Raw genomic sequence first — 26,651 nt, forward strand, 5'->3', positions numbered from 1 at the left:
CATTAAGGCGTTTGATAGCCACATACACTTGTTGTTCGTATGTGTTGGCTGTTACTGGTTGACTGACGTCTCACCTGTCTCAACTGAGACTGCCACAGTGCCAGCCACAGTTGATTGAGTAATCGTTCGTCATCGCTACCACTTATTCCCTGAGATTGCAAGCTTCCGGTATCTCATACTTTTGACGAGGACGGGGAGAGTGCAAGAATGGCAATGCTGCCTTTTATTTCTTCCCGTCGTCCCATCCCGCGGCGGCCGGGAAGCGGTGCGGATGTCGGACCGTTCGTTAATGTCGTTACCTGGACCTTGCTGATTACTTCCGCACTTGCAGTTCTAACTAGACTGATTACGAAACGTACTCTTCGGAGGAGGATCGATGTTGACGATGCTTTTGTCATGCTGGCTCTGGTACGTTGTTATTGATGCATTACCTCGCTTGTTGACCTTGCTCATAGTACTGATGATGTACGTGAACTAGGCCTCAAGCATAGCATCAGGTGGGGCCGTCAGTCTACAGACACATAGTGGTCTTGGGAGGGACATATCGCTACTCACCCAGGGTCAGCTAGCGGCATATCGAAAGGTAAGGCATGTCGTCAGATTAAATGTTGGATCGGTGGTGTGATAACTATGGTTTAGGCCGGATATGCAAACAATCTTCTCTACATCGCGACTTTGGGGTTTGCGAAGTTGTCTATCATCTCGCTACTCATGATTCTCACGGCCTCAAAAACACACCGCAACCTCGGTCTATCGCTGGCTGGCTTCATTGCACTGTGGACGGTATTCTCAATGTGTCTGGCAGCTTTCCAGTGTGGAACCACTGAGCCATGGCGCTTCTTAGGGAACGAAGAAATATGCTTCAATATTGTATTTTCGAGGCTCGCTATTCTGTCATCCTATTGGTTCTGACAAGTCAATAGGTATCTTTTTGGCGTTCCGTGGGTGCAATCAATATCCTTACTGACCTGGCACTCATTGCGTTTCCGGTGCATGTCGTCATGACACTGCAAATGAGCCTGAGTAAGAAGATAACTATCCTCACCTTTTTTGGTGCACGGTCACTGTGTGTTTGATGAGTTTATTTTATAATAAAATTATTAGCTTACACATTCTAGAGACATCGTTGCGACTGCTGTCCAGATGGTCTACCTTGACGGCTTCACCTCGCCCAATCCCACCAAGGCACTATGGAAATGGACTCTCCTCGCTCAGGTTATTGAGTGCATCACTATCATTACATCATGCGTACCCTACATAAAACCCCTCCTTGAGTCGGTCCCATCAGGTTTATATGCGAGTGACGATCTACGCCGTCGAGGTACATCATCTGAGCATGGCGTCTCTCGCAGTAAAAATAGCTCCTATCAGCTATCTAGCATCGCCTCTAGAGTCGGTACCGGGATCACAAGATCAAGTGGAAAGAGCCTCCATACTGAAAACACTGGAATAAAACGCTTCTTGCCGATGCTCTCGCAAGAAAAGACTACGCATACAAACTCTGCTTCAGGGATACCCGGGGGTCCAAGGCGCTTAGACGGCGCGGCCGATGTTGAAATTACAGCCGTAAATCACAAGCATAGAGATGATAGGAGGTGGGAGACTGCAGGTACGGGAAGTCACTCTAAAATCTTGAAAACGACAGTTGTTAGTGCTGAGTGGGAAGAGGCAGAAGTCAAAGCGCACGATGGGTCGAGCGACGAGATTGAAGTTATGCACGGAGGCTAGCTTGAAGCATTAGGCATCATATTTCTTATTTCACCAATCTACAGAAATAACATGAGAAATTTGCAAAAGTCCAATAATTCCAGAACTATATAACGCATTTCCCTAATATCATCTGAAATAAGAAGACTCATAATCTCTATCATCGAAGCCAGACAACACCAACCGCTCAAATCCCAGGCATGTAGGCGTCATGCCCATAATCTCAACTTCCAATCGGTTGAATCGCTTCATCCATTCCACCACATGTTCCCTGTGAACCCATGACCCCTATTCTGATGGCAACGCTCAATCAGATCCCCGGCAGTCCCAGTGCAACACGACCTATCTCTCTTCTCTCCACCACCCTCATCAATCAAGCGTAACACCACCAGCCTACCTTCTCCAACTATCCTTCTCTCCCCCCTCTCCATACTCACCCAATGAAACCCAACACCCGCATCCCCATGCAACTATCCCAAACACCATCTAACCCACCTCCGCACTAACTCCCAGTCAACAAAATCCCTCCCCCGGTACTACAACCCTCACTCCCTTGTACAAAGGCAAAGAAAATCCTGCAAGCCCGAGTCCCACACTCACTGCGCACTCCAATGTAACGGCCGTGGCACACACGGCAGCACGTTGTCTGTTCTACGGCGCGTACACGCGGCACAAACCGGACGACTGCGTTTCACGCAGGTTCCCGTGTGTGAAAAGTAGTGGAACTTGTCGCTGCTAGCATAGGTGGGTTGATGCGGTTGACTCAGATGGGTAGGCGGGTGTGGTGGGTGAGACATTTGGTTTGGAGGAAAGGGAGGGAGTGTAAGACGGGTAGGAGGGCGGCGAATGAGGAGGGTGGATGTGGTGTTTGTGTTTGTGTGGAACTGGTGATGTGAGTTTTGATGGTGGGTTGGGCATGGTTTTTGTGTGCGAGGGGTTGTGTCAGGGAGGCTTTTCCACGTGGGGAATGGGGTGTTTATGGATGGGTGGGGAGTGGCGTTTTGGCAGGATCTGGGTTCCTTAGTGTTGAGCTATTGAGATGCTTGGTTGGAAATCTTGATTTCAGGCTTGTGCTACTGGGAGGCGTGTAGAGGGTTTCTTAGGGCTTGAATGATACTGGTATTACGGTTGAGTTTTTCTTATGCTACTAGTCGCTGTAACTAGTGAATGTATGTCTCTTAGCTTGAACAAACTAAGATGATGTATCATGGGTGAGGTTGCAGTTACATGTTGAGTAAGATATGTTTCTCACCTTGAAAGACATCATGTAGTATAGTAAGTAGTTCAAAAAAAATACACTAAGCGTACTTAGACCACCTCTCCACAGACATACCCCTGCACAGTCCGTAGTAGACCCCAACCTTAAGCCTCCGAAAAAACGACCAAACTACACATCATCCCCTTCCTTCCTCTCGGAGCAAAGAAAAAAACTCCTCGGCTCATTACTCAAATAGGAACTCCACAATGCACACCACCGAGTTCCGCATCCCCCCAGCACCAACCCCACCCACCATTCGTACTCCGCACATTTGTTGCCCCAACCAACCAATCACATCCCCTGCAGCCCCCTAGAAAGCGCCAGCAAGGGGTTGGTTTCCTGCAGTGTAATATGTCGAGTACCCGCCGTCACTGCAACCAGCCTCCGTACGGTACGGTATGGACGGAAGGCCATTACGTTTTTGCGCGGCTTTAACGCAAACACACTCATACGTAACTCCACTTTGCCTCTCTCTCTTCTTTTGCCCACTTTCGCTCGTATTCCCCTTTGCTACTAAAGGTGTTTTTTTTTGTTAAGCAAGTTAAGTAGTTTGCAGAGAGAGAGAGATTATTGGCAAGTACCGGTGATCGCCGGAGACCGACAGAATTGCGTGCGTGCGTGTATGAATGTATGTACATGGAACGTGTTTTTTTTCATTTCACAGGTTTCCGCGCTTTTCTTTTCAGCCGTTTAGCCCATTCCCCCGACACGCCGCTGCAACGAGTACATGGGCGCTGGCTACCGGTCCGGTGGCTGGTTTTGCTAGAAAGCGAGGACGTGGATTGAGATTGGGCTGCATTTGGGGGATATAGTTTGGCTTTGTGTGACGGATCCGTGCTTCCTTTTCTTTTAGGGCTAGTAAGGGCGGGTTCTTAGAGCGTGAGTATTGGCGGTCTTTTTGGGGGGGCAGTCTAGTTTCGGGTTGGGTGAGAGTGGGAGTTGAACTTCTATACTTTTCACTTGGGCTTGGTGTGCAGGTTTTAGTGGGGTTATACGGTACCTACGTACGGACTTTGCTTTGTCAACATCTTTTCTGGTCTATCTTTCGTCTGTCTCTTGTCGGATACTGTGGATCGTTTGACCTCGTCTATCGCGACTTCCTGACATCATGGAGAAGCGGATTCATCTCCAGAATATCGATGATGAAGGTGTGCTGCAGCCGAGAGAGAGACGCTTGGTGTCGGGATCCAAGGTCCAGCAGTTCGATCGCGATCGATATGAGCTGGCGAGAGTGGGAAAAGAGCAGGTGTTGAAGGTAACTGGCCTACCAAGCATTATGTGCAAATTCTGATCTAACTCATGACAGCGTCGATTTGGATTGGTATCAATGACTGGCCTCTCATGCGGCTTGATGTGCACTTGGGAGACGCTGCTAGTGTAAGTTTATGCGAAATTCAATACGAAAAGACATCTTTATGCTGATGTCAGCACTTGTAGTGTTTTCTCAATAGGTTTCAACAAGTAAGTAAGACACCTCGGTTACGCATTGCATGCTTGACGGCGAACTGATTGTTGTGGTTTAGCGGCGGACCTGCCGGTCTTATATACGGCTTCATCCTCATCTGGCTCGGTAACTTCTCCGTTTTTATCTGCATTGGGGAGCTGGCTAGTGCGGTACCGACGGCTGGAGGTCAATACCATTGGGTGTCGCTGCTGGCACCACGGTCGAGCAACAAGTTCTTCAGCTATGTGACAGGTAAGCTCGGTTCTGGGAACATTTCCAGCAAGCCTTTAACTCTTGTAGGCTGGCTCACGGTCATTGGATGGATTGCAGCTCTAACTTCCGTATGCTACTTTGTTGCCGACCTCATCCTACAACTCGTTAGTTTGAACGATGTCAACGGGACTTATGTGCGAGAAGGATGGCACGGCACGCTCCTCCTATGGGCTCTCCTGCTCCTCTGCGTCTTTATCAACGTATTCCTCAGCGGTGCACTACCCACTATCGAAGTTCTTGTGCTGATCGTCCACATTCTTGGTTTCTTTGGCATCCTCATTCCACTGGTTTACCTCACGCCAGCACACAACTCCGCCAAAGACATTTTTTCGAAATTCCACAATGAAGGCGCGTGGAGTACTCACACATTGGCGTTCTTCGTCGGTCTACAAGGTAATGCCTTGGCTTTTGTCGGAACAGACTCTGTCGTCCACGTAAGTAGAGAGAAACCCAACTTTCCAACTCTTTCCATGTTGATAACGACAAAAATAGATGTCAGAAGAAGTCAAAAACGCAAGCACAGAGGTTCCTCGCTCTATGCTCCTTAGTCTCGCCATCAACGGAACCCTAGCCCTAGGCATGCTCTTCGCTGTCCTCTTCAGCGCCGACAACATCCCGCGCCTACTCCAAGACCAAGACGCCCAGACCGCCCCCTTTCTCAGCATATTCCACCATGCTGTAGGCTCAAAAGCCGGCGCTACGGTCATGGTATCCATCATCGTGCTCCTAGAATTCTGCAGTGCAATGGGCTGTCTAGCCGCCGCATCACGCATGACCTGGTCTTTTGCACGCGACCGCGGCCTGCCTTTTTCGCGAGCCTTAAGCATGGTATGTTTCACTTTTCCCGTTATCCCCCTTCCCCCCCCCCCCCCCCAAAAAAAAAGCAGCCTCCGTCCCCACATTAAGATCAGGAAAATGAGAAATTAGTATAAAACGTAAACTCACAAACAACACAGATCGACAAACGCAGCACCATCCCCGTCATCTCCATCCTCATCGTAACCCTCTTCGCCGCCCTCCTCGCCCTCATCAACATCGGCAGCAGCATCGCCTTCAACGGTACAATCTCTCTCGTCCTCGAAGGATTCTACCTCTCCTACCTCCTCGCCATCGCACTACTCCTCTGGCGGCGTCTCCGCGGCGATCTCGACGACGACGGCGGTCCCGATGCAGATACGCAAACACGTACAGAAGTGCACGAAAAGAGGCTATCCTGGGGCCCTTGGCACCTCCGTGGTGCTCTGGGAGTAGCAAATAATGTTGTGGCGATTGTGTATCTTTGCCTTATTATTTTCTTTAGCTTTTGGCCGACGAGGGCGAATCCGGATTTGCAGAGTATGAATTGGGCGGGCGTGGTGACGGGAGGTGTAGCGGCGTTTAGTGTGCTGTATTATGTGCTGCTTGCGAAGAAGTCATATACGGGGCCGGTGGTTGAGGTTGATCCGCGGGCGTTGTGAGGGGTGGGATGGTGGTGGTTGTGGTGGGTGTGGAGAGATTGATGTACTGTAAGGTTGGGTGTGGTTCATCACTATGACTGAGACAAAAAACGTTGGCTGAAAATGGAATAACTCATGCTTTTGGATATTTTCAAAAGGCGTGGTATGCTTTCTTTTATTGCAAAATGGGCAGGATAGATAAAGCGTTGTCTTCACTTGGTACGTTAGCAATGTCCAAAATGGCATGTGCATCTCACAACCTTCATAAGTGCTGCTTGCTTGGCTCTCGTGGGAAAATGCGTCTAGTAGGCCAATCATGTAAAAAAGTCATAATAATTGATCATCGATTTTCGTGATATTCATTAAAAGTACTCTTTACTCGTACACAAATTTCGTCTTTGCTCATCTCTGGATGTATCGGAGACGTTCGTTATGAGCATTACCTTTATCGTGTACGCCGTTCGGATCAACCGAGTAAGAAAAAAAGAAAACGCGTGGTATATACAAAAGAGACAGGAAAAGAATCTCTCAACATCTAGCCGTAGAATTACTCCAGAAAGTTCCAAAAGGGTCGTCCGAGATCGTTGGGGATATCATTAAAAAGGCGTGTCTCCAGCTCCAGGTTGGGAGGGAGAAAGCGAGTGTCAGATTACGCAGCTCAGGAAAGTGCGCCCATAGCAAGAGCCACAATCTTAGGGTTGGGCCGGTCCTTTCTGATGATAACTATAACCGTGGAAAAATACATATCAACGAAGTGGTTCTTTAATGGGCCGAGCGAACAAGGGCTAACCTACCCTTTCGGTCTCTGTCGACACGCATGACTTCCCTCTTGGGAGCGCGTTCAACAAATTCGTACTCGCGGTCGCCTTCGCGCTCATACTTGAGCATACGGCGTTCTTCCTCGAGCGAGCGGATTTCTTCACGAATCTCGCGCTCTGTTCGGCGATCGTCGCGGCGGACGATTTGGCGGCCTTCGGGGAGGAAGGCGGTGGCTGGACCGTGGATAGCAGCTGAGCGGTCGATCTCTACGTAACGCTCGTGCTCATGGATTGATGGAGATGGAGCACGTTCTGATGGTGCGTATACGGTTGGCGCATGGTGAGATGGGGGCGGCTGGGCGTAGATGACTTGTGGAGGAGGTTGGGCATACACAACCTGAGGAGGTGGAGGCGGTGCGTGTACGGATGGTGGTGGAGGAGGCACTTCAACCACAGGTGGTGGTGGTGGTGGCGGCGCAACGGATGCTGGCCGTGCAACTGATGGTGCGACTGATGCTGGTGGCGCAACAGATGCCGGTGGTGGTGGAGGTTCTTCCACGTTCTCCTCGTAGACATAGGTGATTTTTTCTGCGGATTGTTAGACGAGGCCTTAAGATGGGTATGCAATCCGCACCTTCTTTGTAAGATTCACTGGTCTTGATGATTTCGTCAATGTGCTCCTTTTCGAGTGCCCGGGTGACGATAATGAAATCGTCCTATGATAGTCAGCAGCAGTCCACATAGACAAATAAATGACATACCTCTTCTTCGTATGGATACCCGAGATCGATAACGGCTTGCTTCTTCACCAGACGCTTAGGGAGTCTTGTCTTGCCCTTCTTGCCCCAGGTTGCCCGGGAAGGCTGGATTTCTTCAAAGCTGGAAATTGAAGAGCTACGTGTTGATCTTGCGGCAGTGCTCTTGCTTCGTCGTACTCTGCTCTTTTCGCGGTGAACCTCGACTTCGCGATAATCCTCCCGTTCCCGGCCCCTTGAGCTGCGGTCGTCGTATCTGATTTCCTCAAAATCGTCCTCATCATGGAAGCGGTGGGGAGGTGACCTGCGACGCTCCCGGATGGGTAGTGGAATGGGAACGTTGGCTGGTGGGCGGTATTCGTGGGTCTCATATCTCTCGATCCTCTCGACATCGCCGTACCGAGGCATGGGTCGGCGATCGAAAGTGTCCAAGGACGATTGACGACGGATATACTGTGGGCGGGAGGGCTTAGGTGGGCGGGCAACATGGCGCCGTTCGTTGATATCAATATCAATGTCGATATCCCTATCAATGACCGACCTGCGGCGGTAGGGTGCAAGAGCCTGGTTGGCGATTTCGGACGGCGTGGGCTCATGGAACAAGTCGGCCGGGGCACGACGCGGCGGAGGGCGGTCGTAGCGCTCGTCTTCGTGGAAGCGCTCTCTTTCTATGACGGCCGGGCCACGGCGGGCGCGATCTTCGTGGATGTCGACGTCACGATGGCCTCCAGGGTAACGGTCGTGCTCTTGGTAGCGGTAGTGTTCGTAATCATCAGGGCGACCACGAACACTGCCGCCGCCTCGTCGCATACGCTCAAATCTGTCGCGGTCCCATCTCTCACCACCGCGAGGGGGCTCCTCAAAGCGATCCAAGTTGCCGGTCGAGGAGCGATATACAGACATGGTTGAGGGGAATTGCGTGGCTTGTTGGTCTGCGGGCGATGACGTGTGAGAGGGAATGGTGCGGGGCTACCGGCTTTAGATGTATGTGTGTCCCAGGTCAAGGGCTGGCTACACGTAACGAGAGTGTGTACTCGAGAGCCAAGTCAGCGACGCAAAGGATGAGAGGGAGAGAGAGAAGTGGATTAGCAGGATTATAAGGGAGTCAGGCCCCAGGTGGTGTGGAGAGTGAAGGGGAGGGTGTGGATACGGCCGGCTATGGATGCAGGATTCGCGACAGGCTTCGTCATCGGCGCCCGCGCATGGAGGCCTTTCTGCTGCGTTCTGGCCTGGTCGCTGGACCGTGCCATGGGTGGATGCCATGTCCCCTGAGGGCTGTTTAGTCTCTCATTTGTCACTGCGTTACTCGTCGTGCAGTTTCATGGGAGCTGCACAAGACTTGGGCGCTATCGTTGGGCATGTCGGCTGTGCTGCGGGCATGGCTGCATTGGCTGCCGCATCATGAGGTCAAACAGAGACAGGAACCGCGCCCTTTCACTCCAGAGGCATGGGTCGTGCCCAGGCTATCCTGACAGGCAGGCCGTGAATGCGCCCAGCATTGGATGGCAGCCATGTTGGCCGGATGAGCAGCGAGGTTGTGGGCTGCCAGTGACGTCATGCTGACCACCAACCTTGGAAGATTGGCCGGACATGCACGTGGGCCGCGGCGCAGTCATCCGCCTACTCAGTACTAGCCCCCCTCTCAGCCACAACCCCAAGGGAATATCTATCGTCGGCCCACGGCAGCCGCTGGACGGGGAACAACCATCTGTCAGAACCGTCTGTCAGAACTGCCTGTCGCCACTGCCCCGTCCCCACAGCTCACGCGCGGATACTACCGAACCCAACTACCATGGGCATCAACACATGCAGCATCCGGACAAACGTTGCTGTCCAAGACACATGCTCAGCACATGGAAACCCAGCCGAGTCTTGACCTGCCCCGTTTCACCATCAAGAGCCGTGTCTGCAATCTACTATGTCGTTTCATACACATGCAGTACTCGTACAAGTCGTCTGGCCGTTTTGTTCGTAATAGCATTGTCACCTGACTCATTTTGCCCCCACAGCCTCCTGTATCTTCTTCGTCACGTACTCGACATCAAGCGGCCGGCCCTTGACTGCTCCCATGACCTTGCCCATGACACTGCCAAAGTTCCTCTTGCCCTCTTCCAGCCCCTCCACCACGCTCTTCACCAGCGAGTCAACTTCGCTCTCGCCGACAGTGGGAATCTCGTCGGCATACGCCTTGAGAATGTCCAAGTTTTGCTGCTCCTTTTCGACCAGATCCTCCCGTTTGGCATTCCGGAATTCTTCAATGGATGCCGAGCTAGCTTTGATCTGCTTCTGGATCAATGAGTAGAGGGCGCCGTCCGTGGTGATGGGCTTGGCCGTCTTGGAGGCATTGATGATCTCGGCCTGCAGTCCACGGATCGTGTTCAATGCTGGCTTGTTCTTGGACCGCATGGCGATTTTGAGATCCGTCTGTAGGCGAGGGAGCACAATGTTCTCCGGAGTCGAAGTAGACGCATAGCGGATGCATGTAATGCGAGCAGGGGCAAAAAGCTGCCTCTGCAGCAGTGTAGCACGGAAGAGCGACATGGCCGGTGGATATAGTTTTGAGCAAGGCCAGTGACTGTATCAAACAGCGTCGTCGGCTGGACAATGCAATGGGCGACGGGGACCAAAAAAGTTTGGGGGGACAAAAAACGCGCTCAGACGCGAGCGACCCAACTAGTCCGACCACTGATCCTGGTCTTTTGCCAAGCACAACCTTTTGTTGTCGCTCGTCACTTTTGCAGCTTGTACCTGAGACCCAGCGTCGCGAACCGCTCCAATCCTCTTGCTTAATCTTCTTCTTTGCGCGTCTCCTTGCCATTTTATCCCCCCTCAGTAATAGCGCGCAGCTAATGTGCACGTCGTATTCCCGGCGCGTTCCCCCAACCTCCACCTGAAGCTCGCCCTTCCCCGAGCCGCGACCAGCGCAGCGCAGCCTTCTAACACGACACAAACACTGCCCATCATGGCTTTTCAAATGGCGCCCGCGACGCCGCAGCGACCTACTCCCGGCGCTTTTGTCAACACGCCGGCTCCAAACCGACCTGGCTTTGCACGGAGAGGCTCCATGTCGCAACCACAGTCGCAGCAACAGCAGCAACAGCAAGTGCTGCCTGCACCCCCTGCAGAGAGTCCCATCGATCGCGCATCACGGACTATAAACAGCATGCTGGATAGAGACAACAGATTCCCAGCCCTCGAGGCATACATCGGACGTGAGTAGCTGGCAGCAGCAGAATAGGCTAGTCGAAATGCTAATGAAACGGTCCAGAGGGCATCTCTGGTGAATATGAGATACCGAGTGGTCCGGCGTGGGCGCCCTTTCAAAAGCTGCGGTCGTACAAGCTCCCCGAGGCCGTCTTCGAGCAGGTGGACCACACGCAAATGTCGACGAGCATGGGCCTGTTCGCCGAGATTAACCACGCCTGGGTTGTAGTTGACAACCAGGTCTATCTTTGGGACTATACGCACCCGAACCCCGAGCTCGTTGGTTTTGAAGAGCAACCCAGCAACATTACCTGTGTGAAGCTGGTCAAGCCGCGTGCCGGTGTCTTCGTGCCCTCCATCGAATACCTCCTTGTCGTCGCAACCGTGTCGGACATTTTTCTGATTGCTGTAGAGTGTCAACGAGGGTCCGAGGGAGTGCATGGCATCACAATGTACCGGACAGGATTGTCCACGTCAGTCAGGAAGATCAATGTGACTGCAATCGCTGGCTCAGACACGACAGGGCGCATCTTCTTTGGTGATGGACAGACAGAGGACGTATACGAGCTCAACTACCAACAAGAGGACAAGTGGTTCTCCAGCAAATGCAGCAAGACCAACCATGTTACCACTTCTATCGGCCTACCCGCGCTACCATTCTATGGGACCACACGACAAGCTGGTATCCAGCAGATGGCCATTGACGACACACGGAACGTTCTCTACACGCTCTCCACCAATGGAACCATCAAGGTCTACTACATGCGCGCGCCAAATGTTTTGGAGAGCGCATTGACTCGAACACGCACACAGATTGAGACCATGTGTGGGCACATTGTACGACCGACGGGCGTGCTCGACAAGATGCAGATTGTCAGTCTGAGTCCCATTTCTAGCACAGAGGCGGACAATCTCTCTCTAATGGCAATCACATCGTCAGGCTGCAGATTGTATCTGAGCACAACGTCCGGAGGACAATGGAGCGCAAACAACACAAGTGCGCCAAGCAGCATGCAATTACGACACATTCGATTCCCGCCAAACGACGGTCAGCCCTCGCCCCAGAGTAATTCGACCCAAGTACAGCCATACCAAGGAGGCACAACAGTCGGTTTTGAATCAAGGTGGCTGAGAGAAACTAAACTTGGAATTAGATATCCCCCTGGTGCCTTCTTCTCTTTTGTCCTTAGGTCGCCAAACGACCCGAACCATCACATGTTTGTTTCCGCGCCTCACTCCGGACTATTGGGTCAAAGGGAAAGCTCAGAACCTCCGCGATACACCGAAACTGGCCTGTTCACAGAACTCGTAGGAAGAGTACAAGACATCGGCCTTGTTTCTGAACCATTCTCCGCAAGGAATGAACCTCTCGGCTTTGGCAACGAGCTCGCTACCCAGTTTGACAAGCCGCTGTGCGAATACGCCATCATTACATCGAATGGTATCGAGACTGTTCGACGCAGAAGACTGGTGGATATTTTTGCTTCCATTGTAAAGAACGGAGGTCCCGAGGGCGCCGAAGCTGATATTCGTAAGCTCGCAAAGCAATATGGTCTGGCCGAAACTTCAGCTACAGCTTTGGCTGTTGCTTGCGGTCAAGGGTCAGATGTTGGACCAGATTCAAGAATCGCCAAAGTCACAGATCCTGAAGTGCTTGATTTTGCTCGCAGGGTGTTTATTGAGTTTGGCGGCAAGGCGCATCTCACAGAGAGTGCGACTGTAGAAGGTTTGAGCGTAGAGAACGTCCGCGCGTCACCACGACACGATGGTATTGCCATGTACGTTGCGCGCATTGTTCGATCGATCTGGAACACTCCCATTATCACGGAGACCGCCACTCCAACTGGACCGGCTCTTACCTCGACTCACAAGATCACCAAGTTGCAGGAGGTACAGCGTTGTTTGGCCCAACTTCAGGAATTCCTGGAATCGAACAAGTCCTTCATCGAAGGATTGGCTGGCCCAGAGGCTTTGGGACGTGCGACATCGCGACAAGAAGAGGTCGAGCTCCAGGGCGAGAACAGAGCGCTCACTAGCCTGTTACAAATGGTTAACAATATCGTTGAGGGCATTTCTTTTGTTCTCGTGCTCTTTGAGGAGCGTTTGGAGGATATTCTGGCTCTGCTAGCAGACCCCCAGCTCCAGGCAAGAGTTCGTCAACTCACTTTTCAGGGTCTCTTCTCCATCAAAGAGGGCAGGGAAATCGCGAGGGAGTTGGTTAAGGCTATTGTGAACCGCAACATTGCTAAGGGTTCAAATGTTGAGTCGGTTGCTGAGGCTCTTAGGAGGAAGTGTGGCAGCTTCTGTAGTTCGGATGATGTGGTCATCTTCAAGGCTCAGGAAAGCTTGAAGAAGGCGGCTGACATGGGTGCAAATGCCGAGCGTGGACGTATCTTGCTCAATGATAGCTTGAGATTGTTCGAACAAGTGGCGAAGAGCCTGAGTTACGAGAATCTGGCCGCCACTGTTGATCAGTACATCCAACTCGAGTTCTATGCTGGTAAGCTGACTACACTTATATGTTTTTGAATGGTTCTAACATACACGATTTAGGTGCTATCAGACTTGCCCTCAAAGTTGCTCAAGAGTGGGACCGAGGTAACAAAGCCTTATCTTGGGTGCGGGACTCTCGTGATCACGTCGGTGATGCGAGCGACCCACGACGTCACTTTTATGAACAGCGCGCTTCTTGTTACACCCTCGTTTGCAATGTGATCGAGGCTGTCGACCATGCCTTCAACACCCAAGGGCCTGTGCCTGATGGTGTTATTTCCCAGGTCACTCGTCGCAAACATGAAGCGTACGAGCAAATCAACAACTCGGATGATGAAGTCTTCCAAAACTATCTGTACGACTGGTACATGCAAAACGGATGGGCCGAGCGATTGCTGGAGATCAACTCTCCGTTCGTAGTCGACTATCTGCGCCAGAGCTCTGACACGAACCTGGCTCACGCGGATCTGCTGTGGCGCTACTACGCTCATTACAACGACTACCTAAGTGCGGCGGAGACACAGTTCCAGCTTGCGAAGAGCACCCTACCCTTGACGCTAGAAAAGAGGATAGAGTATCTGTCACGGGCCAAGGCAAATGCTTCGACGCGTATGACTGGGTTTTCGGAAACAGGAGTACGCAACCGCCAGACCAGGCAAGAACTGCTGCGAAACATCAGTGATCATCTTGACATTGCCAACATCCAAGACGATGTGCTGCAGCGTATCAAGGGCGACGAGCGACTTGTTGGAAAGCGGAGGGAAGACGTTATTGAGCATCTCAATGGCCAAATCCATCCTCTTGATGAGGTAAGTTTCTTTTGGTATGTGAAAGACGCGTTTGCTGACATTACCTAGCTCTACCATGATTACGCCGACCAAGCAGGTTACTACGATATCTGCCTCCTCATTTACCATGCTGCCGATTACCGTAGCGTACCGGACATTCGCTCAACGTGGACCAACCTGATTGATCAAACCCACCGGAACGCTGTTGCCGACCGCCAGGCCGCGCCTTGGGAGATTGTCTCATTGAAAGTCCAGGATCTTGGCCACCGCACTAACCTCAACGACAACGTGTTCCCTGTGAATATTGTCTTGCAGCTAGTCCTGCAGTATGACTTGGAGTTCTACGTCCATGATGCCAACGCGCCTAACGCTCAGAACTTGGCACTGAATTCTAACCTTACGTGGCCAATTGACGTTTTCCTCAAGCTGAACGCGCCGTTTGAGAGCTTGGTTGCTACTCTTGAGGCACTATGGTATGCGCAGGAACCGCCATTCGCAGGCCGTAACCGCAAGTTGCTCGTCAAGTGGATCATTTACCTTGTCGAACAGTGGGCTACCGTCAGCAGGCGAACAGGCGCGCTATTCGGTGGACCTGAGAACGCAATTGGATTGGCTGATGTTATGCGCATCATCCTGGGAAGCGATGTTCTTGGACGAGATATGGATGATCAGTCATGGATTCAGAGGGCGCGCGATGTCAACGCTATTGTCGAGGAAGCTGCTCGCTAAATGCATATATGGTAGAGGGAATACAGTTGGAAGGTTGCAAAGATATACGGGAACGATGATTGTATATTTGGTTTTTTTTTTGTGCGTTACCATTCTTGCAGCGCCAGGCGTTGAATAGGTGTATCATCAGTATAGGGAGGGGACACTGGCGTCAAAAGCATGAGTGTGGTCACAGCCAGATTTTTCTCAGAGCATAAAGAAGAGACCGGCAGAAGCACAATCCAAGCTAACTCATTTTTGTCTGAATCAAAGATGTCGTAGTTGGAAGGAATCGTGGTTTAAAGTCATGAATGCTAGTTATGAAGAATGTGAGCGCATCGGACATAAGTAGCTTGCTCCACCCTAATCCCCGCCAAAGCCACTTTCCCCAAACATCATCACCGTTCCCCTGCAATCTACAACAACAACAACAACACTCGTTACAAACAGCTCTCCTCGGCTCTAGCCTCACCCACACATACAATGTGAACCCCGCATCCATCCCTCTCGAACACATTACCGCAAACCAAACCCCCACCTTCCCGCAAGTCTCTCCGGAAAAAACAATGCCCATTTGCATATCCTGTCGCACCCCCGTCCGCACGCTCTACACGACCTACTCCAAAGCCGACGACCGGGCCCTCGGAAAGGGCGTCCGCCTAACACAATGCCCGCACTGCAAGAAATTCGCCGACAAATACGTCGAGCACGACTTTGTCGTCTTATTTATCGATCTCGTGCTCATCAAGGCGGAGGTGTACCGGCATTTACTGTTTAATCGGTTGGAGAGGGGGGATGATAGATTTGATGTAATTTCCCCCCCATCCTTATTAGACATATGTTCATGGGCGTATATATATATATACGCATACGATATTGGAGGAAGTAGGACTTGTTGATATGAGAGAGAGGTGTGTGTGTGTATGTGCTAATGTAGAGGGCAAATAGCGTTCCATCCTGCGCCTCGGCATTCTCCTCCTCCTCTTCGACGTATACCTAACATGGGCGCGCATCGAGAAAATCCCGCTTCCATCCCATTCACCCCTCTTCTCCCCTTTTACAGCACCCCCGAATGCGTCGGCGCTGGCGTCTTCGCATGGCGCCGTGACGAATGCAATGGTGCTCCAGGCGTATCCGCTCGGCCTCCAGTATCTGTTTTTCCTCGGCCTGGTCACGCTTTCGACGCTGGCATTTCACTTGCCGATTCGCCTGCTGTGCGCGTATAATCCTGCTGGTTTGCCTGGTGTGCTGAGGAGGCTGTGGCAGAAGTGTATTGCCTACTTTCCGAACCCAACGCCGCTGTCGACAGCGCTGCTGGTGTCGTCTTGTACGAAGCTTTTTCCTATACTGCTTATTGTGTGGGAGTATGATTTGCCTAGTTCGGCGACGGCGGTGAGTTGGGCGGTCATCGTGAATAATATTGCGGCGCTGGAGATCTTGATGGACTGTGGGTATTTTAGAGCAGGGATACTGGTGGGTGTCGGGGCAGGTATGAGGATGCTTGTGGGATGGTCAATACTGCGGGCGGCTGGGTTGGGGACAGGATGGGAAGGATATTTGAGTGAATGGGCAGTAGCCAGCACGCTATGGGCTTGGGCCAGCAATGCGATTAGTTGGTCTTGACAAAAGGACACGAGCTGGAAATGCATTTGTTGGCGGATTTTCAAGCAATGATATGATACCCCATTTGATATTCGTACACGCCTAAAAGCAGAAAGAAGAAGTATTCAGTAATGCGCCAAACCAAATGTGCCAATGCGCGCGAGATTCCCACATGTTCAGCATGAACCGTATATGTCGAGCTCCTTTCGGCACAATTTCTCAGCATAAAGCTCGTTCTTGTACAACACAACCTCTCAGCATACGTTGATACTTCTTGTTGGCCGCTCCAGCTTTATCTTGAGCCAGGGTGCTCCACCATACGTACGAGTGCACACATATTACCCTTTAGCGTCCCCCGTTTAACTCCGGTCGCAGGTCGTTTCGTACGGGCGAAATGAGTGGATGAAGCTGCGCAAGGAAAGTAATAGCCCACATGATGTACATGGCAGCCGCAGAAAGCACAAGAGTAGATCGCCAAACCCTGTTCGCAGCCAAGTTAGCCAAAAGTATCCTTTTCCCCATCTTTGCCTCCGCCCCCGGCCCCGCCACCGGATGCTCCTGTTTGCTGTACTAGCTTTCTCGCTCTCAAGTCGTCTTCTCATCAGCAGTAGCAGCAGTATACGCGGCGCACGTCTCGCCGTCATATGCAAAGTGTACGCGCTTCGTCCCCGGTGTGCTGCCGCGCAGCTTCCTCTCATTTTCGTTTTGGTCGTCGACGGCAGCAGCAGCACCGAGATGCTGCGACGAGACTTTGGTGCGCAGACAGGGCTTGGATGGCGTCGAGGCCGTCTTTGACGAGGGGATGGTGCGGTAAACGTACGTCTGGTTTTCGCCCTTTGGCGCTAGAACCCAGGCTGCGGCGCAGAAGATGACGACAACGATGAGGCCGATAATGGGGGCCCAGCTGCTTGTATTAGTTTTATTTCTCCTGGTCTTGCTTCAATAGGATGGGTCTGGATGGGTGGTATATACCCGTTCGCCATTGTTGGATGTGTTTGGTTGCGGTTTGGTTGGGGATGCGCGTGGGTTGCCTGTTCCTTGTAGGGAGGCGACGCGATGGATTATCGACGCGAAATGGTATGGGTTTAGTTCGTTGGAGGGCTGCGTGCGACGACGAGCTGGCGACGGGGTTGATGGCGTGGAGTTGTACGTGAGCTTGGGAGCTACATAGTACTATGACGAGGCCTACCTTCAAGCATCAGAGTGCTTGGCGCACTAGCCTTATCCGTGCATGTGCATGTAGTTGTGGTGGTGGTTGTATTCTGTCTTGGTCACTTGCTAAACGCACAATTTTAGTTATGTTCACATTCCATTACTCAATATCGGAACCATACGGGCGTTTGTTAGGCATTTTGGTCGTCTAAGAGATAGGCAACGTCCGGTCCTTTTGGCACCATTGGGTGTTCATCGGAAGCACTGTGGTTAGCCAAGAGTCCCATTGCTTCATTCTACGCTTAGAGTAAGGCCCGGGACACCATTATTGCGGAGATATCTTCTGTAGATCATGTAACCGTCTATTGTAGATCAATTTTGGTTCACACCGGAAACTTGCACTTACGACATCCCTCGCAGATCGCCAGAAATTCTTCTCCAATCATGATTGAGCTGCTGAGATTTGCTTCAGTTTGACATGCCCTGGGTGTAGATAAGGCAATCTCATTTCAACATGGCATACGTTCTTTCATCCTGTTTCTTTGGTTGCCCCAGATTCGGTCCTCCGCCCACATAGGGCAGAGATCGAACTGATCTTCCGGTGTCGCCTCATTTCGCTTACGTAGTAGCGCTTCTGTGCCTTGCATGACCATGTGTATTGTACATACACCAATGTATCATCAGCCACGTATGTCAGTGGGTCTCAACTTTTAGTTATTTCTTTGCCTCTCAACTCCATCTGCTCTCTATATTCGTATGTTTTATTATTCCTTAGCCCTCGCTCCGCCGACCAGCTTATCTTCAGAGATGACACAACAAGGCGGTGTAGCAGCTGCAGATGCACGCAACCTGCAGAATTCACACCTAAGACATGTGCTACATACTGCATTATTATCCGACTCCTTCAGATCCTCCAAAGGGCGTAAGTTTCAACTTCTGGACAATGGTACAAGTTATCGGGAATTGCCCAGTAGGTAAGAATGCCGGCCGGACTATTTCGTCTGACACGACATCTCACAGAACTTGTGGAGAAGGTCAACAGCTAATAAACCACCGTGTTGGCAACTGAAGCTCCAGACCTTTTGGCTTGCCTTAGTGGAAACTTAGACTGAGCCACATCGTGCATAACAGCTGGCGATCGTAACCTTTTCCCTTGATCTTAGAGCCATCCAATGAATTCCCCGGGCAAAATTACAGCGCGGTTGGTTGCAGGGATCGAGGATTTCCTGTCTGGCAGAAGGATCAAGCAGCCATATCGTGTTTGAAACTGGATGGTGCTACAACATCGCTTACTAGACATAATTACTACCAACACTCTCACTCGGAGCTTATAAGTGTTAACGTATTCCAACTTGGGCAATTTTCTCACGTATGAGCTTCCTTTACAGCCGGTCAGTCCCCCGAATGTCGGGTATGCTGCATCTAGGAAGTCCGGGATACTTTACACTGCATAAATGCTCTATTCAGTAACCTGTACGTCAACTTGGCAACAGTGCTCACCCTTGGCGGTAACACGTATGCTACCCGAAAATTTCAGCTTCTGCAGAATGAAGCGAATCTGCAGCTTTGTTTTGACGTTCTTAGTTCTTGTGTGACCGGAATAAATCTGTGGTTACCCCAACATGGCGAAGTGATCAGCGAGCGCTCACAATACTGATCTACCTACAGTACGGCCATCTCAACACAGATCTGGAAATTGCTGACAAGGAATTGTCTTGTAAAACGCTTCTGATTATGGCCATAATGCCAAAGGAAGGCTACCATTGTTTCAGAATACGTGGGGCTTACTGACGTGTCCTGATAATTCCTCGGAAGCACATACTGTAGTAGGGTGCAGCCCACTTACCAGCTCACCGGGTTATTTCCCCTCACCGTGTACATGTAATCGTCATAGGACAGTTAGGGCTATCTAGCCCGTTCGGCACTGGGTTATTGTCCTCGTTGAGGCATAGCCTACGTAAGACCAACCATAACGCGAGTTCCCAATATTTAATTGGGAACTGTAGGCCACGTCCTCTGCGGTGTCAAATCTCCACTTCGTGCTTACAAACATTGAAATACCAAGTCGAACAGTCTACGCCTTTCTTCTCGTCACCACTCTCCAAATTAAGGGTTGTCGAATCCATTCTCGATTTCATGGATGAAGACATAGTTCTCATTGAGAGTGGTCCGTCAATGAGTTTAATTTCGTCAATTATCAAGGGCAATCCGACTGATCCGCAGGGTCCCGAAGCAAAGCCTCGCCGAGAGCCTGCGTGGGATCCTCGTTCTCCCGCCGCCAGATCGACCTGCTTCGACAACTGTGGACATGAGAATTGCGAGCCACCTCGCAGAGCTCCGAGTCCAGCATCAACAGACAGTTCCATGAGGGTACACCCTTCAGGCATGAAAGGCGGGTGGCATAGCTCAGAAGTGAAGCGGGATGATCAATTTGTAGACCACTGGGTGAAAAAAGCAAACAAAGAGCTAGCCGGTACCGATCCAAACCCAGAGCCTCCCCTCACAAAAGAACACAATGATACCGAGCAAAACGGTTTGGGGCGTACAGCGAGCCGCAGGATACCAGAACGTGGTGGGAAACGTATAAGCCCAGTTCAATACCAGGCTATACAGCCGCCGCCGCCTCCTCCTCCGCCTGTAAGTTGACCATGTTCTTTGATGAATCACATGAATCTAGCTAAATACATAATAGTCAGCACCGCCTAGTAGCATGCAGCCTATGACCTTTCATACCTCTTTCAATCCATACTCCCAACCACCAGTATGTTCTTGTATTGCTTTTGCCATTTCCATTTTTTAACCACTTGAAGCCTCCCCCTCCGCCTCCACCACCTCCTCCTCCTCCTCCACCGCCGCCACCACCGCCACCACCTCCAGCATCATTCGACCACCTCCCATTCATCCCAGAATGGGAAGTCAACACAGCCCACCAGTTCATCCCCGCACGCTCCCTCGGCGTCCCAACCAATGACATCTCGAGCCACATAGTCCGCATTGTGCCCTTCCGACGCAACGTCTTCCTGATGCGTCACCAAGCCTACGGGGCCGACTACCAAGAATACGAGTGGCTCTTCCGCCACGCCGACACGGGCATCTGGTACGAGAAGGCCAGCAAGTCGTCTTCGGCCAAGCTCGCCAAGTGCGACACGGAGCCCTTTTCGACCGCCCAGGACAAGGTGCTCGCGGTGCCGCACGCAAAGCCCCTCAGTCTTGAACTACCCAAGGTATGGGCCTCTGCTGGTCTTACCACGCTACTCGACGACGTCAGTCGTGGCACCGACGCCGCTAGCTCCAGCGGGTCGCAGTACCAAAGCACCAGTCTCGCGCAGTCCGAAGCCATGCCGCTTGTGTACTGCCTCGTCATCAGCACCTTTGACGCCGACCACACCTTTCCGCAAGAAGCGCATTACAAGGGCCGTCACATCTACAAGCTGATCAAGTGCGGGAGCCGCGAAGCGGCGGTGCTTGAGGCGTTTTATGCCGCCGGCGTGCATGGCTGGAATGTCCTTTTCACGTGCGTGATGCGGCTTGGAGACGAGTTTGAGGAGAAGCCGGGGAAGGCGATGAAGGTGAGGTTGGCGCAGTTGGCGAGGGAGGAGGCGGAGGCGGAGAAGGAGGGGGTTAGGGTGTTCTATTAAGAAGGTAAGGACAAAAAGAAAGAAAGAAAGAATAATTACAAAAATATGGGGTCTTGGGGGGGGGGGCGAGGGCTAGGGTAGTGCCTGATATGGGTGTTTCTCCTTCTTTTACGAATTTCTTTTCTGGGTTCTGGATTACGTCTTACCGTTTTGTATCTTTTGTTGTTGAAACGGCGTTTCGTGTGTCATGGCGTTTTGGGTTTGGGTCATACGTTGCGAGGTTCTCGTATTGGTATTAGTGTTGAAGATGACATTGTGCTCTCTGGAATGCTTGTGTGGAACACGACGTAAAGGCAATGTCAGATTGTAAAATGTACCGAAATGACGTTACTTTCTTGAGCGGTGATTTGTTGTGTTCAATTTTCTTTTCTGTATTAGGTGTTGCCATTTCACCCACGTGCAAGTCACTAGGCTTGACGCATGTAGTGATTTCCTAGCCTCAGTACCGAGTTATTCCAATACCTCTTACAAGACAAGATAAGTAACTCAAAGCTTAAACATACTCGTAAGTACCCCGCCGTATGCTTCGTACTATGCATACGCAGCTTTGACACGATATATGACTGTAAAGCTCACAGTTTCTTCTTAGTCACAGGTTCCAATCCCTTGTGCTGTCTCGCAATCATCTGATCCAACCTCGCATAGCAATCCAGCGTCATAAAGATACCTAAATCTCGTCAGCATCACCATGTTCAATACCCCTATCAGGCGTTTCAGACTTACCAGCAACCAAGTAACCACCATACATACCGCCCAACCCCTGCAGTCCCCTCTGCGCAGGAGTCAACTCGTCCCAAGTCAGCATCTCGGAAACGCACGCCAGCGTCGTTATGCTCGCTTCGAGGCCAAAAACCAGCAGCACCAGAGGTACACGCGGGTCGTTGCGCAGCAAAGCGGGGATAGCCCAGAGGGTGACGGGGACATGGTAGATTAGTTCGAGGAAAGTGAAGGCGGAGAACCAGGCTGGGGTGGCGTAGAAGAAGCGATCACCGTAAGTGGCGACGTACCATTCGCGGACAGTCGTCATCCACGTGGGCTTGATGGAGAGGGGGTAGTAGCCTGTCAGGTCGAATGCTGGGTTAGGGTTAGCGGGGTGACCGCCGAGGGATGATTTGCAAGGAGGTGCATAACGATGATGATTGTGGATGATTTCCTCGGAACAGTGGGGGTGTGGTGGCCTTTGGCTTGGGACTGTTTGCGGTTGTGCAACGTGGGAGGTCTATGCTGGCATGTCTTGATGGCAGGGCTGAACCAACCATGCGGTGTGTAGTCCTCGGATGTTTGATGTTTGAAAATGGTGAGACGACAAAGTGCTTTTTTTCTACTAGCGTCACGGGGTAATGCTGGTAGGAGATGCCATGGGCATCTGAAGAGAGATGAGATGAATCATAACTTACCTAGCATGACGGGCAGATGTATGACGAAAAAGACCAGGTACCCAAGGTCCTTCTTCCTTTGGAATATAGAAACAGCCATGATTGTTCGAGATGCGGGTACTCTGGGTGGATACTCGGTGCTGGTGTGGGTGCTAGTATTGCTTGGTGTAAGGTGTGGAAGGTGTGGAAGGTACGACGTGTCAGGAAGGAGAAACGCGTGGGGCGCGCAAGGGTCCGCCGACATAGTCTTTTCCCCGTGGGCCCCCATTTCTCCATCACCCACCCACGTTGCTGTGCATCAATTATATTAAAATCACTTCTGGCGTAAGCGGAGCATTCCCTGGGGATTTCGGTTTCTTCTGCTGCAATTTCCAACGCCGTATCGCTGACTCGGAAGTGCGCCTGCACAATTTCAAATGGCCTTGCCTTGTTCACGACACTAGGAGACGGATGGGTCGTATTGCTCCACGGAAGTGCAGACGAGCAAAAGGCCAGAAGCACGTTTGCATGTCGCCTCGGAGGCGCGATGGGTGTGTGGCAAGTATTGTTGGGTCTGGCTGTTGCTCACATGAACATGTCCCTTTAGCCACTGCGAGGCGTTGGGCGTCCCGCGTCCACCAACAGGCCAGAGGCCGGCAAGGCCATGATTGGAACGCATGGCGTGCGCCTGCCAGGAAGCGGGCCGTGGATTGGATCTGCCATCAGGACCGTTGCACGCCGCCCTCAAAGCTTATTCTGCTCGGCTCAGGCTGGTCGGACTGGCAGCCATTTAGCCTAATTTGCGCCTGGAAGAGGCACTGGCGCTGATCCGAGCGTACGACTCCGACACAGGCGGACGGGCATTGCGGGGACCGCGGAGGATTACACTGGCGCTAGTGTCCAATTGTCGGCCTTGCTGCCCTCGTCTGACTGCTGGCAAAGCTGCAGCCGAAGAGGCGTTTAGCCTTGGTATGCTTAAAGGGCTAAAGACCATCTACCGGTCATGGCCTCCCGCCGATCTGGGAATAATTGTGGCACCAATATGCTCCATCCTGCAAGCATCCTATCACCGGGATGCTGGATGATATGTGAGGTGGGCAGGCCACCTTCTCCGCATCCTACATAAGATGGCGCCTGCACCGCATGTTGGCAAGATTTCCGATAACCTGGGGTAATCTCAGCCATCCTCTCCTCAGCCCTCTTCCAAACACCACCTGCATTTCCACTACCAACTGTCGCCATGGCTGGTGGAGGTGCTCCTACAGCCGGCTTCGATGTCGCGCTGCAAAGGCGTCAAGCCCTCATGGGCAAGAGTGGCCCGGCCGCCCTTGTGAAGAATGGAAAGGTCTTCCTGATTGCCATGTTTGCCTGTCTTGGTGGTGTGCTTTACGGATACAACCAGGGCATGTTCAGTGGCATCTTGCAAATGCCTTCGTTTGAAAAGCGTATGCAATTACTTGCCACTTGATTCTATCTGCTCTCCCACTGACACACACAACAGAAACCGACGGCTATACCGCCAACGCCACCAAAAAGGGTTGGCTGACTGCCATCTTGGAACTCGGTGCTTGGTTTGGTGCCATCATGTCCGGATTCATCGCCGAGGCTGCCTCGCGAAAGTACGGCATCTTGATCTCCACTGTGGTATTCATTATCGGTGTTATCATTCAGATTACTGCCATCGCTGGCGGACACCAAGAAATCCTCGCTGGTCGCTTCATCACGTCAGTCTGCACAAACCCTACAACTTTGAACATTGGCATTGACAAATCACAGTGGTATGGGTGTCGGTGCTCTTTCTACCATTGTTCCCATGTACAACAGTGAATGCGCGCCTCCGTAAGTACACTTCACCCAAGCCATAAAAACAGCATACTTACTTGGGACAGTGAGGTCCGTGGTGCTCTCGTCGCGCTCCAGCAACTTGCCATCACATTCGGTATCATGGTCAGTTTCTGGATCAACTACGGAACAAACTACATTGGCGGCACGACTCTTCAGACCCAGTCAAACGCAGCATGGCTCGTCCCTATCAGCCTCCAACTCGTCCCAGCCATGGTTCTCCTCGTCGGAATGATCTGGATGCCTTTCTCCCCACGTTGGTTGATGCACCACGACCGCGAAGAAGAGGCCCGCAACAACCTCGCTTCTCTCCGCAACCTGCCTATTGACCACGAACTCATTGAGCTCGAATTCCTCGAAATCAAGGCACAGTCTCTGTTTGAGAAGCGCACGGTTGCCGAGTCTTTCCCTCACCTCCAGGAGCAGACTACCCTGAACATCTTCAAGCTCCAGTTCGTGGCCATTGCCTCGCTGTTCAAGACCAAGGCCATGTTCAAGCGAGTCGTCGTTGCCACTGTCACTATGTTCTTCCAGCAGTGGACTGGTATCAACGCTGTACGTATTGATTCTATGGAATCTATCTGTGCGACTTTGGCTAATTTCGATTCGATAATAGATTCTCTACTATGCTCCCGTCATTTTCCAGCAGATTGGATTGGTAGGCAACACTACATCCCTCCTCGCTACCGGTGTGGTTGGAATTGTCATGTTCATTGCTAGTAAGTTTTCTGTTCAATCACACAGGAAAATCACAACACTAACACAATTAAAGCAATCCCGGCTGTCTTGTACATTGATCAACTTGGTCGCAAGCCCGTTCTCTCTATCGGTGCTCTCGGTATGGCATTTTCCCATTTTGTCATTGCCGTCATTCTCGCCAAGAACATCAACGATTTCGAGAACCACAGGGCTGCCGGATGGGCTGCTGTCGTCATGGTCTGGCTGTTTGTCATTCACTTCGGATACTCCTGGGGTCCCTGTGCATGGATTCTGATTGCCGGTAAGTCATCTTGCCTCTGAAGCTATTTTGCACACCAAAACTAATTTGTATCTCCAGAAATCTGGCCTCTGTCCACTCGTCCATATGGTACCGCTCTCGGTGGCTCCTCCAACTGGATGAACAACTTCATCATTGGTCAAATCACTCCCGATCTCCTCAAGAGCATCACATACGGAACTTATATCCTATTCGGCCTCGTTACCACGCTCGGATCAGCTTTTATCTGGTTCCTCGTCCCCGAGACCAAGCGTCTCACACTCGAGGAGATGGACACCATTTTCGGCAGCGAGGGAACTGCACTCAAGGATCAGGAACGCATGGCCGAAATTAACCGCGAGCTCGGTCTCACTGCTTTGTCTGGAGACGGCTCCTCGGGCGTCGAGCACGAGACAAAGATTGTCAGCACCGAGAAGGAAGCCGTATAAATGCTAGTATGATGGCATCGGACTGGTATCCCACTCGCTGAAATGAAAAATCCTCAACGATAACGAACAAGGTTGTTTCTGGGTTGGGGTGGGCATGAGAAATGGATATATCATCATGTCTTTTTCTATTAGGAAATCTGGGGGGGTTTTTCCCCCAACTATCAATCTTTTTAATCACTATGCCATGAACCACCATCACCACCACCTTCTTCTTCTTCTTCTTGCTCTATATGACTTGGGGAAAAACGGGGACATGGCTAGTATACGTAATCAAATTAAACACATTCATCATCACTTATACATCTCTCCACTCCAAAATAGCCCCCCCACCCAAAACAAAAAAATAACACGGCACAAGAAACAATACAGCCCTACCTATACGAGTCGGAAATGCAAACGTTTATCGCATAATTTTTTTTTCGGGATATCTCTTTTTCAAGCATTTTCCTTGCACCCGTCTCCCCCCTTTTTTTTGGTAATCTTCTTTTTTTTCAAACCAAGACGAAAAGTCGCATATATATTTGTTGGGGGGGCTCTTAGGATTAAAGTTCTTCCTCCAATCAACATGGGAAGTGCGCGGCGGGATGGCGAATCGGGCCGATGTTGAAGGGGGAGGGGGGTTTTCCGTGTATTGTTGTAGTAGCGTAGTCAAGGCACCGCCGCGGATAAGAAAAATGACATGGGTTTTGTGTAGTGGACTCGAAAATGGGATGGGGACTTTGTTATAGTCGGTAGGAGCGCTGTTTGCTGACGCCTTTCTTGGTTTTTTTTTTTGAATTGCTTTGGAGTTGACGTTAATGTATTGTGAAGCCG

The 26,651-nt window shown here is 51.4% G+C and overlaps 11 protein-coding genes across 11 annotated transcripts; 6 read left to right on the top strand and 5 right to left on the bottom strand.

The window, feature by feature from the left end:
* Positions 1-207: 207 nt before the first annotated feature.
* PSV08DRAFT_353962 (uncharacterized protein) lies at positions 208-1,728 on the top strand (the record flags this gene model as incomplete). Its single annotated transcript, XM_066092867.1, has 5 exons — positions 208-408; positions 479-583; positions 640-870; positions 924-1,066; positions 1,119-1,728. The coding sequence occupies 5 exons, from the start codon at positions 208-210 to the stop codon at positions 1,726-1,728; spliced, it is 1,290 nt and encodes a 429-aa protein (XP_065948673.1).
* Positions 1,729-4,073: 2,345 nt separating this feature from the next.
* Positions 4,074-6,139, top strand: PSV08DRAFT_249633 (amino acid/polyamine transporter I; the record flags this gene model as incomplete). Its single annotated transcript, XM_014220632.1, has 7 exons — positions 4,074-4,220; positions 4,272-4,342; positions 4,403-4,426; positions 4,489-4,661; positions 4,710-5,116; positions 5,175-5,510; positions 5,639-6,139. The coding sequence occupies 7 exons, from the start codon at positions 4,074-4,076 to the stop codon at positions 6,137-6,139; spliced, it is 1,659 nt and encodes a 552-aa protein (XP_014076107.1).
* A 741-nt stretch (positions 6,140-6,880) lies between these two features.
* PSV08DRAFT_353964 (uncharacterized protein) lies at positions 6,881-8,534 on the bottom strand (the record flags this gene model as incomplete). The annotated part of the gene is made up of 3 exons (XM_014220633.1): positions 6,881-7,464; positions 7,511-7,592; positions 7,638-8,534. 3 exons carry the CDS (start codon positions 8,532-8,534, stop codon positions 6,881-6,883), a joined length of 1,563 nt encoding a protein of 520 aa, XP_014076108.1.
* A 727-nt stretch (positions 8,535-9,261) lies between these two features.
* On the bottom strand, positions 9,262-10,249 carry PSV08DRAFT_317764 (Yqey-like protein-domain-containing protein). Its single transcript, XM_014220634.1, has one exon. The coding sequence runs from the start codon at positions 10,170-10,172 to the stop codon at positions 9,624-9,626; it is 549 nt and encodes a 182-aa protein (XP_014076109.1). The 5' UTR covers positions 10,173-10,249; the 3' UTR covers positions 9,262-9,623.
* A 344-nt stretch (positions 10,250-10,593) lies between these two features.
* PSV08DRAFT_227589 (Non-repetitive/WGA-negative nucleoporin C-terminal-domain-containing protein) lies at positions 10,594-15,170 on the top strand (the record flags this gene model as incomplete). Its single annotated transcript, XM_014220635.1, has 4 exons — positions 10,594-10,843; positions 10,900-13,335; positions 13,389-14,137; positions 14,186-15,170. 4 exons carry the CDS (start codon positions 10,594-10,596, stop codon positions 14,843-14,845), a joined length of 4,095 nt encoding a protein of 1,364 aa, XP_014076110.1. The 3' UTR covers positions 14,846-15,170.
* Positions 15,171-15,245: 75 nt separating this feature from the next.
* PSV08DRAFT_317786 (Arv1 protein) lies at positions 15,246-16,392 on the top strand (the record flags this gene model as incomplete). Its single annotated transcript, XM_014220636.2, has 2 exons — positions 15,246-15,633; positions 15,773-16,392. Coding segments are annotated over exons 1-2 (860 nt in total), but the record flags the coding sequence as incomplete, so codon positions are not given.
* A 114-nt stretch (positions 16,393-16,506) lies between these two features.
* On the bottom strand, positions 16,507-17,145 carry PSV08DRAFT_317793 (ATP synthase subunit H-domain-containing protein). The gene has a single exon (XM_066092669.1). It carries the CDS (start codon positions 16,946-16,948, stop codon positions 16,772-16,774), a length of 177 nt encoding a protein of 58 aa, XP_065948674.1. The 5' UTR covers positions 16,949-17,145; the 3' UTR covers positions 16,507-16,771.
* PSV08DRAFT_353968 (uncharacterized protein) lies at positions 17,012-17,409 on the bottom strand (the record flags this gene model as incomplete). The annotated part of the gene is made up of 2 exons (XM_066092868.1): positions 17,012-17,330; positions 17,399-17,409. 2 exons carry the CDS (start codon positions 17,407-17,409, stop codon positions 17,012-17,014), a joined length of 330 nt encoding a protein of 109 aa, XP_065948675.1.
* A 2,305-nt stretch (positions 17,410-19,714) lies between these two features.
* PSV08DRAFT_403721 (uncharacterized protein) lies at positions 19,715-21,225 on the top strand (the record flags this gene model as incomplete). The annotated part of the gene is made up of 3 exons (XM_014220638.2): positions 19,715-20,215; positions 20,271-20,339; positions 20,389-21,225. The coding sequence occupies 3 exons, from the start codon at positions 19,715-19,717 to the stop codon at positions 21,214-21,216; spliced, it is 1,398 nt and encodes a 465-aa protein (XP_014076113.2). The 3' UTR covers positions 21,217-21,225.
* A 281-nt stretch (positions 21,226-21,506) lies between these two features.
* On the bottom strand, positions 21,507-22,761 carry PSV08DRAFT_317801 (transmembrane protein 6/97). Its single transcript, XM_014220639.1, has 3 exons — positions 22,614-22,761; positions 21,940-22,290; positions 21,507-21,883 (listed from the first exon to the last, which is right to left on the bottom strand). Exons 1-3 carry the CDS (start codon positions 22,690-22,692, stop codon positions 21,789-21,791), a joined length of 525 nt encoding a protein of 174 aa, XP_014076114.1. The 5' UTR covers positions 22,693-22,761; the 3' UTR covers positions 21,507-21,788.
* Positions 22,762-23,734: 973 nt separating this feature from the next.
* PSV08DRAFT_206863 (general substrate transporter) lies at positions 23,735-26,135 on the top strand. The gene is made up of 7 exons (XM_014220640.1): positions 23,735-24,016; positions 24,073-24,295; positions 24,348-24,410; positions 24,461-24,968; positions 25,030-25,132; positions 25,186-25,413; positions 25,471-26,135. Exons 1-7 carry the CDS (start codon positions 23,812-23,814, stop codon positions 25,836-25,838), a joined length of 1,698 nt encoding a protein of 565 aa, XP_014076115.1. The 5' UTR covers positions 23,735-23,811; the 3' UTR covers positions 25,839-26,135.
* The last annotated feature ends 516 nt before the right edge of the window (positions 26,136-26,651 follow it).

This window comes from Bipolaris maydis (assembly GCF_028858645.1).
Source record: "Bipolaris maydis strain C4 unplaced genomic scaffold PSV08scaffold_11, whole genome shotgun sequence".
NCBI lineage: Eukaryota > Fungi > Ascomycota > Dothideomycetes > Pleosporales > Pleosporaceae > Bipolaris > Bipolaris maydis.

What these genes read in the sequence shown, in the direction of transcription:
- PSV08DRAFT_317801 (XM_014220639.1), bottom strand. Translation starts at nt 22,692, where the DNA reads ATGGCTGTTTCTATATTCCAAAGGAAGAAGGACCTTGGGTACCTGGTC. An exon ending in ACATCTGCCCGTCATGCTAG is followed by an intron (nt 22,291 to 22,613) that starts GTAAGTTATGAT and finishes ACCCTAACCCAG; the next exon opens with CATTCGACCTGACAGGCTAC. An exon ending in TGGTGGTTACTTGGTTGCTG is followed by an intron (nt 21,884 to 21,939) that starts GTAAGTCTGAAA and finishes GACGAGATTTAG; the next exon opens with GTATCTTTATGACGCTGGAT.
- PSV08DRAFT_206863 (XM_014220640.1), top strand. Translation starts at nt 23,812, where the DNA reads ATGGCTGGTGGAGGTGCTCCTACAGCCGGCTTCGATGTCGCGCTGCAA. An exon ending in AACAGTGAATGCGCGCCTCC is followed by an intron (nt 24,411 to 24,460) that starts GTAAGTACACTT and finishes TACTTGGGACAG; the next exon opens with TGAGGTCCGTGGTGCTCTCG. An exon ending in AGTGGACTGGTATCAACGCT is followed by an intron (nt 24,969 to 25,029) that starts GTACGTATTGAT and finishes ATTCGATAATAG; the next exon opens with ATTCTCTACTATGCTCCCGT.
- PSV08DRAFT_317793 (XM_066092669.1), bottom strand. Translation starts at nt 16,948, where the DNA reads ATGGGGAAAAGGATACTTTTGGCTAACTTGGCTGCGAACAGGGTTTGG.
- PSV08DRAFT_317764 (XM_014220634.1), bottom strand. Translation starts at nt 10,172, where the DNA reads ATGTCGCTCTTCCGTGCTACACTGCTGCAGAGGCAGCTTTTTGCCCCT.